Raw genomic sequence first — 17845 nt, forward strand, 5'->3', positions numbered from 1 at the left:
GCCTCCCTGCTGGGGGATGAGTGAGTTTTATAGACGCTGTAGGAAGGCCAAGTTCTGTTCACAGGGTCAATGGCCTGAACCGTTCACTCCCTCAGACTTATTTAGGGCCATAGAAATACATAATTAGCTACCCCTACAGTTACTGCGCTCATAAATGTCATAATGCTATGTTAATGGTGCCAGTGCCCCTGATGTTTGTATGTAATGGCTAATATCTTATTATTATTTTTTTTTTGCAGTCTCTGTTTGTGGAGAACCTGGGAGTAGAGGATTACTTTTTTTTTGATTTTCTCAAATATGTTTGGCCGTCGAAGGAATAGCTATTTGTCGAATGGTTGTTTGTAACATTAAAATCCACTGGCATTATGTAACCTTGAGTTATCAGTGATATCGATTATCTTGACTCATACGCACACTGACTCATACACACATGCGTACACACACTGACTCATACAAGTGCATGCGTACACACACACACACGCACTCCCATACTCCTTCATTGACTGACATGAACGTACACTCCCACACATAAACAGGAAATTGATTGTCTATTGATTCGGTACTTGACACAGTAAGTGTAGTTGTGGTAGCTGTCAGTGTTGTGGTGATGGGGGTCTCTGGAGGGTAGGACGTCACGTTGCACATACACTCTACCACCACAGGACTCATCTCCTAGTCAAATCAGTCATCAGTCAAATAGGGGGATTTGCATGGTGAACATAGACACAGCAGCGCCCGCGTACAGTCAGTGTTTATTGGCTAAATTAGTTCTTGGCAGCTTTAACCTCAGTGTAATTGCCTTACTGTTGCTCCGCGCCACAGCTTCTGTAACAGAAGCGATAATTGTATACGTGGAGAGAAAAAAATCAAAATAAGAAATGGCATAACAACTCAAAATAGATTACAGCCCATTGAAATCCTCTCGTACTGTCTTTGTAACCATTAGACACGGTACAGTATGCGTCTAGTCGCCCTTTCACAGTTAACGGCTTCAGCTGAAGATGTCTGAAGTGCATTTCCAATCATTTGAGACCTAGAGTTGTTTTTCCCTAACTGTTACGAGCTCGGTGTCCTCAGACAAACCAATGTCTCTAACCATGACCTACGACTACTAGTAGTTATCAGTGTTGTTATTGTGACAGACGACAAACCGACAAATCAGACACTCTAGGAGAGAAGTCATTTTTTCCTTTTGACTTCAACTCGGAAAGCAATCTTCCACACTAATGATCTTTGCTCCCTTCCACACAGAACATAGCTGACATGTTTTATTCGATTTGTATATCCTTATTGCTCAAGGTAGCCTCTGATATAGATCCTGCTGAGATGGCCGGGGGCCTCAGATAGCGGCGTTCTCGACGCGATGCTCTTATGCTCTTTACCTTTCAAATCAATTCACCAGAGACAGTTAGTGGTTTGATGGGAGGGGACCAAGAGGGTAATGTGTCTACTTACGGCACATAACCAGATGACACATATTTCACAAAGGCCATTGGTTTGTATAGAGAATGTCAAAAAAGCTGTTTAGATTCTGTTTGCATGTCTGAACACTGATGGGGGGGAGAAAGCGCGGGGGGGGGGGGGGGCACGTGTGGTGGAGTGACAGACACTGCCAATCAGTCAGTCAGTGGGCAGAGCGAAGCAGAGCAGTGCTCTTTGAACAGCTCTTGTGAGGGTTGGAGGGTCCCCAGCATGGAGCCCCCCCCCCTCCTCTCTCCCCAGGCCCTGATGTTGGGAGTGCACACCTTCCCCTGTCTGACATCCAGAGGGAAGCAGGGTCCGCCCTCTCCTCCTCAGCGCCTGGCGGCTCTCTCTGTTTATCCGTCCCAGGAACAGACAGGTGGGCGGGGAGGGAGGGAGGAGAAACACAATGGGTTTTGGATCCGTGACTTTTTTTCGCAGAACCAGTGAATCAGAAAATTACATGTTATACCTCTGCTTGGGATCTTTTTTTTTTTTCTTTCCCTTTCCTCCCCTTACTCAATTATTTGCATGTAGATGGGTTGTATGAATTATTTAGCAAGTGTAATTAGTTCACGGGCACATACTTCTGAATGCAGAAAGCACGGGGGCCGTAATAAGGTTCTCCCTCTGATGTGAGAGGCACCGCGAGGCCACGGGAACCTTTGACACAATGAAAGGCATTAGCTGCCTTGTTATCGGACCCCTCTCTCCCTGCGCTGCTTTATTAAACAGCCTGGGTGGAGAGAGTCCCACCACTTATGAGAGATCTCTGCGGGTCGCTATATCATCCTTTCTGCTTTTTACCCCCCCACCCCCACCCCCACCCCCCACACACAGCCCCCTCCCCGCCTCCCCCCAACCCCACTCTCCCTCTCTCAACCCTCCACCTGAATGTAGCGGGCACCAGAACACAGGAGTTATGTCGTAATGGGCCATTATGGCTGAAATTGGTTTATGTCTTGTTAAATTTATAAGGGAAAAAGGGGTCAGGCTTGGGGAGTGTTATCAGTCACCGTCTCCGCTTGGCTGTAAAATAATTACCACTTCAGGTCAGCTCCAGTAAACACATTTATTGAGACGAACCAGCGACGTCGGGCCCGGACCCACTCGCCGTTAAAATAATTTGTTACCCCAAGACAACTCGTTGGGAGAAGCCCTGGAATTGAATTTGGATGTGGTGGGTAAACCACTGGTGTACCACTCGGCGTGAGTGTTTCAACGCTTAAGAAAAAAAAGAATTTTTTTTTTCTCTCTTTTGTGGTGAAGTGTTTTATTCCCTTTTCTAAAGCGAACACCAAGACAGAGCGCAGAGGGAGCGCTCACAGCTGTGTGGACGTATGTATGGAATCATGACTAAACGTTGGGGTTCCTGTGATCCCAGACTCAGCTCTGAGGGAGCAGGATGAATCGTCCCCGATGCTCTTCCACGCTCGGCTGCGGAAGTTTTCCCCTCCCCTAGTGTACTGCAATATTATGTCCTAGGTCACGCTTGAGAGATTGACTCCCCCCCCCCCTCCCCCTCCCCCCTGTAGATTGTCACTTTTATCTTCCAATCAATATTTCTGCTCTCTGCCCTCACGGTGAGACCGCAGAATGTGCTGGAATACATGATGTCAATTCCTCCTCCGGTGCTTTCATCTAATACATATAGCTAGGGCCTAAAGCATTCATAAAAGTGTTGCTTTTAGCTCGTGCGACGGGGTTAGGCGTTATTGGGAAAGTGTGCTCTGAGGCTTCTGGTTCAACATAAAGTTGGTACGGCGCGATGGTTATGTGAAGACACGCTCCTGAAGGCCCAGACAGACGTTCGTATATGTATTCATTTTGCGTGACGTTTTCTACACCTCGGAGGAGGCCATGGGCATTTTGTGATCCGCTTTCATTGTACCCATCAGTTTCCACGTCTCGTCTGCTCGGCAACAACGGCCCCACGTTCCTCTGTACTGTTCTGTCTGATCTGAACAACACGTCGCGGAACGGAGGCACAATGGAGGGAATCTCTCTCTAGGTTTTCCATTGTGAAAACTCCTCTGTCTGAATGCGAAGGTTTGCTGTGAGGTCGCCAAACAACCCCCCCCCCATACCTCCATCCCTCCATCTCTCACCCAGGTGTCCTCTATCCTCTCCTAGAATCTCCCCATCTCCCATCTCTCCCGTCTTTCATCCACCAACAATGTAAATAATCCTCGGTGGGCTCATTGTTCCAGCTGTACAGGGGGGTACAGAGAGAGAGAGGGGAGGTCTGCATTAGCCTCTCCGTAATGTATTCCCGCTGAAGTGTTTGTGACTCGTATTTATTTTGTTTTCATTTGAAGGTCACTCGGTGCGGCTGTTGGGTCAGAAGAAGGATAATGGAAAGCGGTTGGGGGGAGCGCGATTGGATTTGCCGAAGATTAGGAAGAACCCACTGATAGAAATCATTTCCATCAATACAGGGTAAGCTGTTTTTCCCCCCAAACCCGCTTCATAAAATATTCAGCGACACCTGAGAATTCAATTTCGTTCGCCGTCCCGCCGACACGGTGTGATGTCGCCCACGCACATGCACGCACGCACGCACGCACACACACACGCACACACACACACTCACACACACACACACACACACTCCCAAAACCATCTGAACCCCTCTGGGCTTTTGATTATATCCATTTAGACATTCTGCTTTCTGTTTGTGTGTGTGTGTGTGTGTGTGTGTGTGTGCGCGTGCATGCGTGCGTGCGCGTGTATGTGTTTGTGTGTGTGTCCGTGTGTCACAGGAATACATATGTTTGCGTCGCAGATGAATTTATCGCTAGGTTCCCCCCGCGTATTTCGAGATTTAATTGGACTCCTCTGCATTCAAACAGAAAAACAACATAAACTTTTCATAAGATGGCGAAGGACACTTGTAGCCCCGGTTATGAAAGAGTGGAGACGTGTCCTTGTCCCGCTCCATGAAACGCGGCTTCATGTATTCATGAAGGAAATAACTGCCGCAGTAAGCCGTCCATCCCATAGAGGGGGTAAACACGGTACGACCTCTTCTCTTCTCTCCCCTTCTTCTCCTCTCCTCGAGACTGTTTGTTTGAGCGCTGTTCTTAAACCTGAGTCACTGAATTCCTAAGGCCTTAACGTGTTCCTTGACTGACTACATACATCACGTTTTACCTGTGGGCCTGGAAAATCACCATGCAGGGTGTTGGGCAACAACACAACACACCTGTACATAAACAAGGTCATTGTTGTTCAAGCAGCAACAGAGGCTGTTTTATTCAACAGTTTTCTCTCTCGCATTCAAGCTGAAACTCCTCCCCCCCCCCCCCTCAATGTAATCTGTAGTGTAATCTGCAATGGAACAGTCTTGACATATTTGTTGTTGTCTGGTGTCGGGTTACTAAGGGTGGAATCTGTTCATGCTGACTCTGTGAGTGAGGCTTTGGGAAAGTCCCCCCCGTCCCCCCCCCCCTGTTGTCATTAGGGAGGGAAGGCAGAACCATCCGTGCCAAAACACATTCCCATTAAATATTAACCCCCCGCTCCACCCTTACCCCCCCCCTACACTATACTGGAGGTTCTGCCTTGAGTGGTCAGGCTGCCCAGTCCGTCAGTGGCACCCTCATTATGGGTCCAGGGCTGTTGTGACGCCACCGTCACCTCCGCCTGCAGTCGGGTTTGTTGTTGACGTTCTCGCTCTGGGGGGGGAAGCAGAAGTGAGAAGACAGATTTCCTCTGAGAGCACCGCAGAGGAGCCTGCGTCGAGGGGAGGCGGTGAGGCTGGGTACGGGGGGGTGGCGGGCAGGGGGGGGCAGAGGCTGGGTATGGGGGGTTGGGGGTGGTAGAGGCTCTGCAGGGCTCCCCGCGGAGGCCCCTGCTATAATTAAACACATGACTAACCCCCACAGGCCCCCTCTATTGTCAGCAGCCATGTCCGCAGCCTGGGCCCAGCTGTCATCTCTGCCACATTTATATGTTGTTTGTCGCTACCTCTGGCCTGTCACCCCCTCCCCCTCCCCCTCCCCCCTCTCCCCCAGTGCAGTGTGAGCAGGATCCGTTTTACAGCCTCCCCCCCCACACACACACACACACACACCCCCCTCCTCCCCCTCCCCATTTTATGGTGTTTACAGAGCTGCCTTTTCACTTCACATGTGCCTCAGCGTCGATGGGGTTGTTAATTTTTAATGGAAGAGGCTAATTTCTCCATTTTGAATCAAGACGGACGGCTTGTAATTCCTCCATCTATCATCTGTCTGCTCCAGAGAAGACCTTGGGTGATGTCCTTTTAGGTTTAAGTGAAACCATGGTATGCACACACACACACACACACACACACACACACACACACACAGACACACACACACACACACACACACACACGCACACACAGTTACGAGAACTCAGTGGCAGGCAGGCCCTGCCGTGTGAAGGCAGACAACCTTGTGTTGTGTGTGAGGAGAAGGGTCTGTTCCCCATCAGCTTCCTGTGCAGAGCTGTGACCTCTGACCTCTGTGGAGGAGGTTGTCATCCGGGGGAGACCGCCCCCTGCAGGCCTCATGACCTGCCTCCACCCAACCTAGCAGGTAGCCCCTAGACCCAGGCCTGTGTGTGTGTGTGTGTGTGTGTGTGTGTGTGTGTGTGTGTGTGTGTGTGTGTCTGTGTCTGTGTCTGGAACGTAGATAGGTACTGTAGGTAGGTAGGTAGGTAGGTAGGTGGGTAGGTAGGTAGGTAGGTAGGTAGGTAGATAGGTAGGTAGATAGGTAGATAGGTAGGTAGGTAGGTAGCGTGAGGGGGTGGTAGGTAGGTAGGTAGGTAGGTAGCGTGAGGGGGTGATAGGTAGGTAGGTAGCATGAGGGGGTGGTAGGTAGGTAGGTAGGTAGCGTGAGGGGGTGGTAAGTAGGTAGGTAGGTAGGTAGATAGGTATGTAGGTAGGTAGCGTGAGGGGGTGGTAGAGCTCCTCTCGGCAGGGCCCCCTGCTCAGCTGTGTACCAGGCTGGCTCTTTGTTTTTCTCTCTCTCCTGGTTCTATCAATCAGCCCTGTCCAATGCATTCTATATGACAGCATCCACACCGGAGATTGGACTCCGCTGTCCTGTAACAGCCTTTGTATTGTCCATCAGACGCCTCTCTCCCTCTCTCCCCTCTCTCCCTCTCTCTCCCTCTGTTCCCATGGTACCCAGCCAGACGAGGCCGGTGTTGTGTTGATGCCTACCTAGCGCTTTTTTCAAACTATTTAAATCCCAAGAGTTGTCCAAGTCCAGCTCGAAAGTAAAGGAAAAAAATGAGGTTTTCTTGTCCGGTTGGCAGCCTTTCCTGCTGCCCGTGTGTGCAGCGCGCTGTAAACCTCTGGTGTGAGGGGTTAGCATGTCCTCTGTAAGGGGTGTAAAGGGCCGCCGTTCACAGCGGGTTGCGGGGCAGATTACGGGGATGTAAGCATAAAACGCTCACTGAGGTATGGAACCCAATTTATCACTCTGCTGCCTTGCGATCGTGTCGGTCGTTTTTTGGTCTGAGGCGTAAGACGTCGAGGGGTCTGCAGAGGTGATGGCCTTTTGAACCTGACCGGTGTCCCCTCCTCCCCCTCCTCCTCCCCCTCCTCCCCCCCCCATCTCCTCCTCCTCCTCCCCCTCCTCCCCCCCCTCCTCCTCCTCCTGACCAGACCACGTTACATCCACACCCTGCGTGCACTCGGATGCAGACTGGATATTCTTTTTTTAATGTCTTTTTTTAATACTTGGACTGTTTTAAGTGGGCTGCCCTTCCTCCTTTAGAGTAACTTATCATCCCATTACCTCTTTAAAAAGCACTTTTCTCCCTCTGCGCCGGAGAGGAGAGGATAGCGGTGCTTGTTAAGCAGCACGTTAAGCAAACTGCCTCGCCGTCACGTGCCCGGATTGGAGTCAATAACAAGGCTAGCGTCGGGAGGCTAGCGTCGGGAGGGTAGCGTCGGGAGGGTAGCAGCGCAGGGGTCAGCTCGTTATGCCAGACGGACTTTGGCAGCCACTGTATCAGCTGATAAATAAGCACGGTAATAGAGTCACTGGTGGTAGTAGAGAAGGGACCGTGTCTCTGTCTCTCACTGGAGGATGTTAGACTGGAGGTTAGACTGGAGGTGAGACTGGAGGTTAGACTGGAGGTTAGACTGGAGGATGTTAGACTAGGAGGAGTGTTAGACTGGAGGATGTTAGACTAGGAGGAGTGTTAGACTGGGAGCTAGCCAGGGCTTCTGCTCAGCGGATGACCTCACAGATTAAGCAGGATTCAATTAGCCCAGCAAGACAATTCCAGATGCAAACATGGGAGTGTAAACATCATGCAGTACAGCGAGTCAAAACGTGTGCGCGTGCCTGTGTGTGTTTGCGTTTGTGCACAGCTCGTGTGTGTGTGTGTGTGTGCGTGTGTGTCTCTGTGTGTGTCTCTGTGTCTGTGTCTGTGTCTGTGTCTGTGTGTGTGTCTGTGTGTGTGTGTGTGTGTGTGTGTGTGTGTGTGTTCAGCTCGGTCCCCTGGCGGATACCTAGAGAAACCAGGTCCCCCTCCCATCCCGTGTGTTCTTGCCGCGACACCCCAGAGGAGTCTGGGAGGACCTGGGGACAGCCTCCCCCATCCCTTTGATGTCGTACCTTTTAATCTGTCAGTTTGTACAACAGCGGCGTCACAAATTCCCCAGCATAGCGGCAGGTTAATTAGGTAACTCCTCTCCCAGTGACACTTAGAAACGGAACGAGATGAAAACGACACCTGGAGATGCCAAAGTCTTATTTCCTTAGTGGGAAAGTGTAGATATGGGAGCTTGCTGTTTTTTGTTGTTGTTGGTTTTTTTATGACTTGCCTTTGCCATATTTGATGACTCTCACGGGAGATCTTTGAAAGCATTTTTTACATTCGGAATTAGATTAGGAAAACCAGCATACGATTCGGATATGGAAAACGGTATATTAGGTAGCGGAGGAGCCGGGATCCGCTGTTGGTATTTAGGCAGGGTAATTGAATCCGCAAATGTTTGTTTTGATGTGAGGATGAGATTAGGGTCAAATATCTGGCGCTTCCCCGGCGCTCTTTGATTTATATTCCGACTGATCTGAGTGCGTAATGCTCTTAGCTCTTACCGTCCTGCTGTAGATGCTTAGTCAAACACATTACCGCAGAGAGAGAAGAGCAAACAAACACGCACAATGTGACTTTAATTTGTTGGAGATAAACACCTTTTATTTTTTTTGTAGGTATTTACAACCAATATGCTTTAAAACAATATGTTTTAATTGAATATTTCATTGGGGGCATATAAACATATAAACTAGACAGGTGGGTTGATTTAGGGTAGAGGCTTTTATGGAACCTTTTGTACCGTACACACGACTGTGTGTGTGTGTGTGTGTGTGTGTGTGTGTGAGTGTGAGTGTGAGTGTGTCTGTGTCTGTGTCTGTGTCTGTGTCTGTGTCTGTGTCTGTGTCTGTGTCTGTGTCTGTGTCTGTGTCTGTGTCTGTGTCTGTGTCTGTGTCTGTGTGTGTGTGTGAGAGTGTGTCTGTGTCTGTGTCTGTGTCTGTGTCTGTGTCTGTGTCTGTGTCTGTGTCTGTGTCTGTGTCTGTGTCTGTGTCTGTGTCTGTGTCTGTGTCTGTGTCTGTGTGTGTGTGTGTGTGAGTGTCTGTGTGTGTCTGTGTCTGTGTGTGTGTGTGTGTGTGTGTGTGTGTGTGTGTGTGTCTGCTCCATCCTCCCCCCTGCTGTACTGCAGGCATGTGTGTGTGTGTGTGTGTGTGTGTGTGTGTGTGTGTGTGTGTGTGTGTGTGTGTGTGTGTGTGTGTGTGTGTGTGTGTGTGTGTGTGCGGGCGGGTGTGTGTGTGTGTGTGTATGCTCCATCCTCACCCTAGCTGACGGGGACAGACCCAGAGACAGACAGACCCAGAGACAGACAGACCCCGAGACAGACAGACCCAGAGACAGACAGACCCAGGGACAGACCCAGAGACAGACAGACCCAGAGACAGACAGACCCAGGGACAGACAGACCCAGAGACAGACAGACCCAGGGACAGACCCAGAGACAGACAGACCCAGAGACAGACAGACCCAGGGACAGACAGACCCAGAGACAGACAGACCCAGGGACAGACCCAGAGACAGACAGACCCAGAGACAGACAGACCCAGAGACAGACGTGTGAAGTGTGCTGTAGCTGCTCACTCCTTGGTATGTTGAAGCACAGCCCCTCCAGCGTGTAAACAACCTCTTTTTTGCCACATGGATTCTGAGTTATGAGCGAAGTGGAATCTCATGCAAGGACTCGTAATCTCGTTGGCCTCAGCCAAGCTTTCATCTGAGGCGAATGAATTTCACTCCACACACGGACACTTTTGGTGCTCGATTCCCACAGTAAATTACCCTCACGTCTCGTCCAGTCTCACTGAAAGTCTTTCGGCTTCGGCGTTATACAAGTGTTATCTTACACTGTTGTTTATTGTGGCTCGTAAAAAAAAAGAAGAAAAAAAAGGGTTAGGTTAGTTATTAGAACAATATCATAATACAGACAAAACAAAGAGACCATTCTTTTTTCGGTCGCCTCAAAAACTCAAACACTTTATTCTATTTGAGTGTTCCACCCGGTCCCCTTGTATGTCAGCAGTGTCTAGACTGTCTTCTACAGAGATAAGTGGCGCCTCTATTCCTCGCCGTGCCTGAACGGTGAGAAGTGTCACCCTCCTCAGACGCTACCGTAAAAAAACCCCCGGCTCAAGCGATCATTTCTGGTTGCAAAGCTTCTTAGGTGTCCTTAATCCCAGAGTCCCACAGCCAGCCTAATACAGTCTGATGTGTGGCGCGCACCAAATGGATCTGCCACTCACGCTGAGTGAGGTCCAACCCCCAGACTGACTGCCTGCCATAGCCTTGACTCCCTGACCTTTTGACCCCTGGCCGTCCGACCTGCTGTTGAGCTTCAGACGGCCGTCTGACCTCTCCCCGCTGACGGTCACGCCCCCTTTGTTTGTGATGACTTGTGACACCGGACACAACATGTATGCTCCCTCTCTTTCCCTCTTTCTCGATCTCTTCCTCTCCCTCTCCCTTTCTCTCCCTCTCTCTCTCTTTCTCTTTCTCCCTCTCTCCCTCTCCCTCCCTCTCTCACTTTCTCTCTCTCTCTTTCCCTCTCCCCCTCTCCCTCCCTCTCTCACCTTTCCTCTCTCTCTCTTTCCCTCCCTCTCTCCCTCTCCTTCCCTCTCTCACTTTCTCTCTCTTTCTCTCTCTCTCCTTCTCTCTCTCTCTCTCCTTCTCTCTCTCCTCCTCTCTCTCCCTCTCTACCTCTCCCTCTGTCTCTCACATGCATATTTCTTTTAATTTGTTTTACCGTGCCTCATAAACAAGTCTACCCAGTAAAAAGGTGACAAGGCGCCAAGCCAAAGGTAAGGAAACTGCCCCAGTGTTGATTTCGGGTACTTTCGTTACCTCAGGGCTGTTCTGTGCCCATACAGTAGACTCCTCCCCCTCCTCTCTGGCGTGCCCTTCAGGGGGCGTGGGGGGGCGGTCTGACCGGTTTGGCTCACAGATCAATGAGTGACACAGGGTACCCCCCCCCCGTGTTCCTCTCTCGGTGACCCCTGCATGGCTGTGGCTCCGTGATGATGGGACAGCGCTCCGCCCCAGTGCTCGTCCGTCTCCCAGGCCAGAACAACATCAGCGGAAGGGGGGGGACGTCAGGTCACATGAGCAGTGAGGACAGGCCTGGTGTGGTGGTCTACCCAGAAAGCCACAGATGCAGTGGGGTGTTTAACAGTAGTAGATTCGTGTTTGGTGGTCTGTGTGTGTATGGGGGAGGGGGGGGGGGGGGGGGGGGGGGGGGGCAGCTTTGACCAAAGGCTGATCAACGTGTTGTTTTTCTACACCTTTGGTGGTTTTTCATTAATTATTTAAATTATTATGATTATTAATTTGATGACAAAAGTGATGACAATTACCCTAAATAGTGTATCTGTTGTTGACATGATCAATTATTGTAGAGTGCTGAAGAGATCTGCGTTCATACTGTATGTGATTATCAGGACACGCAGCAGGTGGGGGCCATTTGAATATCAAAGCAGCAACAAACATAATATGTCATTATGTATATCCATATTATGTACTCCAATGGCACCTGTTGATAATTGAAGGGCGACTCGAAATACAGGCAACAACAATGACATGTTTGTTTATGCACTATCACCTAATGGCTACCAGCAGATACAGTATTACATCTCTCATTTATCTTCACTACATAAAGAGCCCATTAAGCTGATTACATTTGGCTGATTAGATTTGGCCCTAAAATCACACATGAGGACGATGATCTAACAGACATCCTCTGGCTCTACCTGTCACCCTGGCAACACTCTGCCCACACGCTATTGGTCAGCTGGCCCCCGCCAGTCTTGCTTAGTCAGAATGTTGTGATGATGGGAGCGACTGGCAGACAGGCAGGCAGACAGGCAGAGAGACAGGCAGACAGGCAGGCAGACAGACAGACATACAAACAAACAGACAGACAGACAGGCGGGCAGGCGGGCAGACAGACAGACGGGCAGAGAGACAGGCAGACACACAGGCAGGAAGACAGGCAGGCAGGCAGGCAGGCAGGCAGGCAGGCAGGCAGACGGGCAGACAGACGGGCAGAAGGGCAGACAGACAGACAGACAAACAGACAGATGGGCAGCCAGCCAGCCAGGCAGACAGACATACAGCCAGCCAGACAGACAGGCAGACACTTTTCCTCCAGATGGCCTGTTTAGCTTTAAGAGACGTCACTCCCACGTGTTTTCCCAGCGAGTTGTCTCAAGCAGGGTGCTCGTTACGGGATCAGCCGGGTAATGCCCTTGTGTCTCAGCAGTGCTCTGTCTGCCACGCACGCTCTCTCTCCCTCTCCTCCCTCCTCCACCCTCTCCTCCCTCCTCCTCCACCACCACCCTACCGTGACCTGCACTCTGAGGACAGCACACGGCAAGCTACCTAGCGACTCCATTCCTCCGTGTCACTTGATTTGATGGGGGAAAATAGACAGAAAATAGACAGAGTTTCTGAGAACCGGTAGTCTAGTATTTTCTAGAAGAAGTCTTTGAATTGAGATTTTCCAATCTTAACACAGACAGAGTTGTTGTTGTTGTTGTTGTTGTTGTTGTGGTGGTGGTGGTGGTGGTGGTGGTGGTGGTGGTGGTGGTGGTGGTAGAAAAGGCCCATTATGACGAAGCACGCTGAAGTAACAGCCGGCATTCACACGGCCGACTAAGGTCACTTGCAGCGTCCGTCAGCTGGAACGGCACAGCGGGTCCCCGCTCCGAGGCCATCAGACATGAGCTAAAGTGCCCGTTAAATAATTCAGGTGCTGTGACTCGAAATTAAACAGGCAGAACCCGTTGACGAAAATAAACCGTCACTCCGCATCCACGTCACACGAGGCCTACGCTGTCTGCCGGGCGGCCGCTTCCTGTCACCACTTTCTTGTCATTCAGATCAAACCCGCCTCTGTTTTCATTTACATAAAAGGCAGTGTGTGTGTGTGTGTGGTGTGTGTGGTGTGTGGTGTGTGTGTGGTGTGTATGGTGTGTGTGGTGTGTGTTGTGTGTGTGTGTGTGTGTGTGCGTGTGCGTGTACGTGTGTTGTTGTTGTGTGTTAGAACAATCTCCATTTGGCCTACACGGCGAGGGCCAAAGTCCAAAGACGACAATTCTCCCTCGTTCGTCAGCGAAAGATGAGGGGATTCTCAGTTTTAATTTTCTTTTGAGGTAGGCCGTGACATCAGTCCTGACATTTGCTGCCTGGTCAGATAGAGAGGTCTTTGTTTGGGTGGGTGAAACTGCGCCTGGGGGGCTTTTTTTCCCTCCGGGCCTGAGACAGACTATCAGTCATTCACTCTCCCCACTTATCAGCATCTCAGGCGGCTCCTCTGTCCTCAAGCTCCGCTCTCATTTGGAGAGAAAATGATTAAACCATTATGGAACTTTCCCCCCCCACCAACCCCCCCCCAGCTCCCCGCTAGTGTGTTTTCTTCTCTCTCCGTCTCCCTGACCTTAGGCGATCGCTGAGTTGTATGTCTGACGTCCATAAACTGTTATGGAGCTGAGGAATGGAGACCCGGAATGTTTCAGGGAGAGAGAGAAGGGAGGGGGGGGGGGGGGGTTGCATGGCTGTATTTGTTAAAACAGAGCTGACGCATTGAATAAGATATACCATGCGGCAGCGTCGACAGCTGTTTAACCCCGGTCCAGTGAAAAAACGATTGATTTGTTCTTTTGTTTTGGATTTGTTTCGAATGTACAGCCAAACAACCTACTTCTAGCCTTCCCTTTTGGCTTTGGGTGTTAAGGGACTCTTGGGCTCGGCGCCCGAGCTCCCCTCTCTCTCACTAGATGGCTGTGGTGCATGTGAGATGTTTATGTTCCGTCTCGCTGTGATGGATGGGTGTGGAGGAGTCCTCTCCTCACGTCTCTCCCCTGGCTTATCTGCAGCATCGGTGTGTGTGGACGTTTCATTGAGAACATCCATCCTCCAGGGCTCGGACAGTCCAGTTCCCACTCTAGATGTCTTTCTTTCTTCTTTTTTTTTTTCGTCTTCTCTTAAGCTTCTTCTCATCCTTTCATTTGTATTCCCAGATCACTGATAACATGCCAGTTTTATTCTACCGCTGTATGGGGGGGAGCGGGGGGCGGGCGGGGGGGGCAGCTTTGCATGCAGGTTGTTTACAGACCCCCGAAGGGTCTGGGGTGTTTTTCCGAGGAGCCCTACGACCGCTTTTCCCAGCGAAAAGGTCAGATTAACATGTCGCCGTCGGCCGAATGCTTCATGAACTTTTCCTTCCAAAACCACGAGAGCCATATGACGGCCACGTGGGCTCCTCTCACGACACCAGGACATTGACAGGCATTGTCTGCTCAGAGGAGCCTGTTATTGCACGGAGAGACAGAGAGAGAGAGACAGAGAGAGAGAGACAGAGACAGAGAGAGAGAGACAGAGAGAGAGAGAGAGAGAGAGAGAGAGAGAGAGAGAGAGAGAGAGAGAGAGAGAGAGAGAGAGAGAGAGAGAGAGAGGACTCAGTCGCGGCGTGTCAACACTCCTCTGGTAAACTTCAGCCATTAAAATGGAACCGTACCCGAGACGCTCTAAAAAAAGACGTCTAAAAAAGCATGTCTTCTTCATTTTACGGTCATGCTCAGAGGATATTGCCATCATCTCTCTCTCCCACAACGCCTAACTATGCCTAAGTGCTCTTCACAAATACATATTATTTACACTCCCTCTACTCCGTCTCGCGGCGCGCGCGTCATTATGGAAGCATTTGACCAGATAAACAGCACACACTGTAGAGAGTAAACAACAAATACAAAAACCCAACCCCACACGGACAAAACCAGAAAAGAAAAGTCCCTGGCTGTTAGTCGTTTTGTTGGCGGAGGTTCTGGTCTGGTGTTTTATTGTTATCACGTTGACGAAGTGAAATGTAAAAAAGCATTAGGTCTTATGGCTTGGCGGATCTCGCACATTCCCGTTGGCCAACATCCAATCCAAAGCCAGCTGTGATATCCTGTAAATCTTTTTCCCTCAGTAGATCCCTCATCCAGAAATGACGACAACACTGGATGTGTTTTAGACTGGAGGCATAAAATAGGACTGGAAATAGGACTCCAACTGCCAGCGTCAATGCTCTGCAACAGCGTTGTGCTTTATCCTAGCGAACACCTTTCAGTTGAATGATGTCATGAGATGGGTAAAATAACTCCTCGTGTTTGGCTTAGAATGTGTTCAGTGGTACTACTGTTTAGAAGAACGAAGACATGCCTCCTATGCCTTCTACCCACCTGAATCGGTTTCTGTTCGTTGTATTTTTTTGGGGGGTATTTGGTTAACTTTACCAAAGGCCTCTGCTTTTGACTCTGAAATCTTTGATTAGTTATGCTGCATTAGACACAAAAAGTCCAAACATATTTTTGAACCAAGCAGGTTTGGTAGTGTGACACCTGGGAGTACCTATTAAATTAAATTAAATTAAATTTCAAATTGATTTACAATATTAGTTTCATTAGATTTGATATTAATTTCTACACCTATTAAATCAAATTAAATTGATTTCTACTCCTATTAATTTTGCCCCATTAAAAAAATAAAGTGATTCAATAGAGTGGAATTCTCAGATGCCCTGTAGCTACGTGGATGTGTTGGCAGTGGTAACTGGTTAAATAAGAACATAATAAAAAGCCTGATTGCTTAGGAGCTGGGTTCATGAATATGTTGGAAGGTATGTTTGACCTACAGTATGGTACCACACCATGTGTTTCTGAATGAATCTCCTTCAGCCATGAGGTGTAGGCTAACGATTCACTATTTAAACAGATCATTTCCATAAAGAGTAGCTAATGTGAGGGGTCAAATATGGTACAGCACTTCATTTGCTCATACAGTGAATATTGAGTCTTTGCTCCGAATTAAAGCGACCAGAACTGTGTGAGTAGCTTATAAATGAATATGACGAAGGTAAGGTAAAGTCATTGTTTAAAAAAAAACATCATCCAGTAGCTTTATGTTTGAATTAGCATCTTCCTTTCTTTGACCTCTTTTGGGTCTTAATTGTATATGAACTTTTCTTTGTTTGTCCACACTGTTGAATCTATGTTATGTCACCACAAAGGGGGTCATAATTCAATTGCATATACTGTTGTTGTGTTTGTTTTATTGTGTACAAACTGTCTTTCTATTGGTGCAAATACATAGAATAAAATAAGTACATAATGGCAAGTTCTCCACCACGACACCAAAACCGATTTGCTTAGACCAAAACAATGCTACAATGTATCATAGCTATTTAGCACTACTTGGACCTTTTTAAACAAGCTTTTCTTTTTTTATTATTATTATAAATGCCAACAGTGAATGGCATTGACGGGATCAATTGCATCACTGGGACTGTTGACTCTAAACATAGCTAACCTCCATCACTCATTGACATTGGAAGACTGAACACATGTAGAGAACAAGCACTCTAGGTCCCTGTAATCAGATGAGCCGTCCCAGGGAGACGGGAAAGGGACTGAATTTGGGGCCCGTAGCAGGAGTCGGACTGTGGCGAGGCCCCAAGCGTGATGATGTAGCGGCCTGTCAGGCGGCAGGCGGAGGGTGACCCCGTAATGGTGACCCCTGAAGCCAGCGCTTCAGCTGGAACAACACCTGGGAGGATTGCTAACCTAGTTTGCAGAGTGGCAGAGCTAGCATGCCGCGGCTCCAGGCAGCTTGTTGTGCTGGGAACTCAGACGTGTCTATTTATCTTTCCAGTTAAGGGTGGTGAGAAGCCGAGGCTCCCGTGTCCACCCCATCTCCTTCCTTATGGAATGAGAACACATTAGGGTGATGGAAACGGGGGGAGCCAGCACTTCTTTTTCATTTGACGTTTTGTTTGTCTTAAAGCTTGTTACATGTAAGCAGAACATAGCGCATAGCCGGGATATTGTCGAAATGTTTATGTCACGTCTGTGATGTATGGGTATGTTTAATCTCTTGAAAGAGTTGGAAATGGAGATACTTTACACTCAAATTGTTGTGTACAGAATAATTTCATCCAAGATGGTGTTCCGTTTCAATTTTCCCCCCCCACTTCCACTGTCAACATCAGCTCTTTTGAACATGACACTGGTTGTTCTGGGAAAGAAAAAAGTATCCAATTGCAAAAATACACAATACCGTGCAGTATGTGCTGTGCGGTGCACTATAGATAAACTCCTTAAAACAAGGATTTATTTGTTATCCCTCCGCACTCACAAGTCCAAATTACGTCAGTCCCTTGTTTTGGCCTCGGGCGAAAGTTCAGCTTGTCAAAACTTTATTGGAAAACGACTTAAGTGTTTTTAAACATTCATCCCCGTGTTTGATATATAACGTTATTAGCATCCTTACATTTATTTTTGATGGCTTTGTGTTGAGGAACGCCGGGCTCTCCATTTGGTGTTCCTGGTGTGTAGCCCGGGGGAGTTAGTGACAGTAAAATGCCTATTGTGAGGCGCTGAGGCGTGATGCCTCAACAGCCATAAACAAGCCCCGGCGTTTACAATCGTTTTGTAGACTTTGTCATTAGTGTTTTGGCCCGTGAAAGAGGAATGATCATTTTTTCTCCCCCCTCCACCACCAGAATTACTGGGGCCTTTTATTTATTTATTTACCCTCCGCCTCAGACACACTTTATTGGAGACTATGATGGTGAAGACATTAGAATGGGGCGGAGGGGGGGAGGAGGGGGGGCTATTTATCAGCGTTATGCAAGCTTGACTGACCAATGTCTCTCTAATGGACCTCAAAGAATTGGGCAATGCTATCACGCTCCGCCACTGAACGCGTCGACTCGCCCCGCTCTTTGACACCTTCGCAGTCGCTCTCTTGAACGTCTAACGATGAACTGTGAGTT

The 17845-nt window shown here is 49.0% G+C and overlaps 1 protein-coding gene across 1 annotated transcript in view; it reads left to right on the forward strand.

The window, feature by feature from the left end:
* The window catches only part of cdkal1 (CDK5 regulatory subunit associated protein 1-like 1), a 341623-nt gene that overhangs the window by 122787 nt on the left and 200991 nt on the right, over window positions 1–17845 (forward strand). Inside the window, exon 7 of the mRNA XM_080540862.1 lies at window positions 3780–3900. Coding sequence (XP_080396988.1) covers window positions 3780–3900 — 121 coding nt within the window. The remainder of the gene's footprint in view (window positions 1–3779; window positions 3901–17845) is intronic.

The sequence above is a fragment of the Nansenia antarctica genome, assembly GCF_963989245.1.
Source record: "Nansenia antarctica genome assembly, chromosome: 10".
NCBI classification, from domain to species: domain Eukaryota; kingdom Metazoa; phylum Chordata; class Actinopteri; order Argentiniformes; family Microstomatidae; genus Nansenia; species Nansenia antarctica.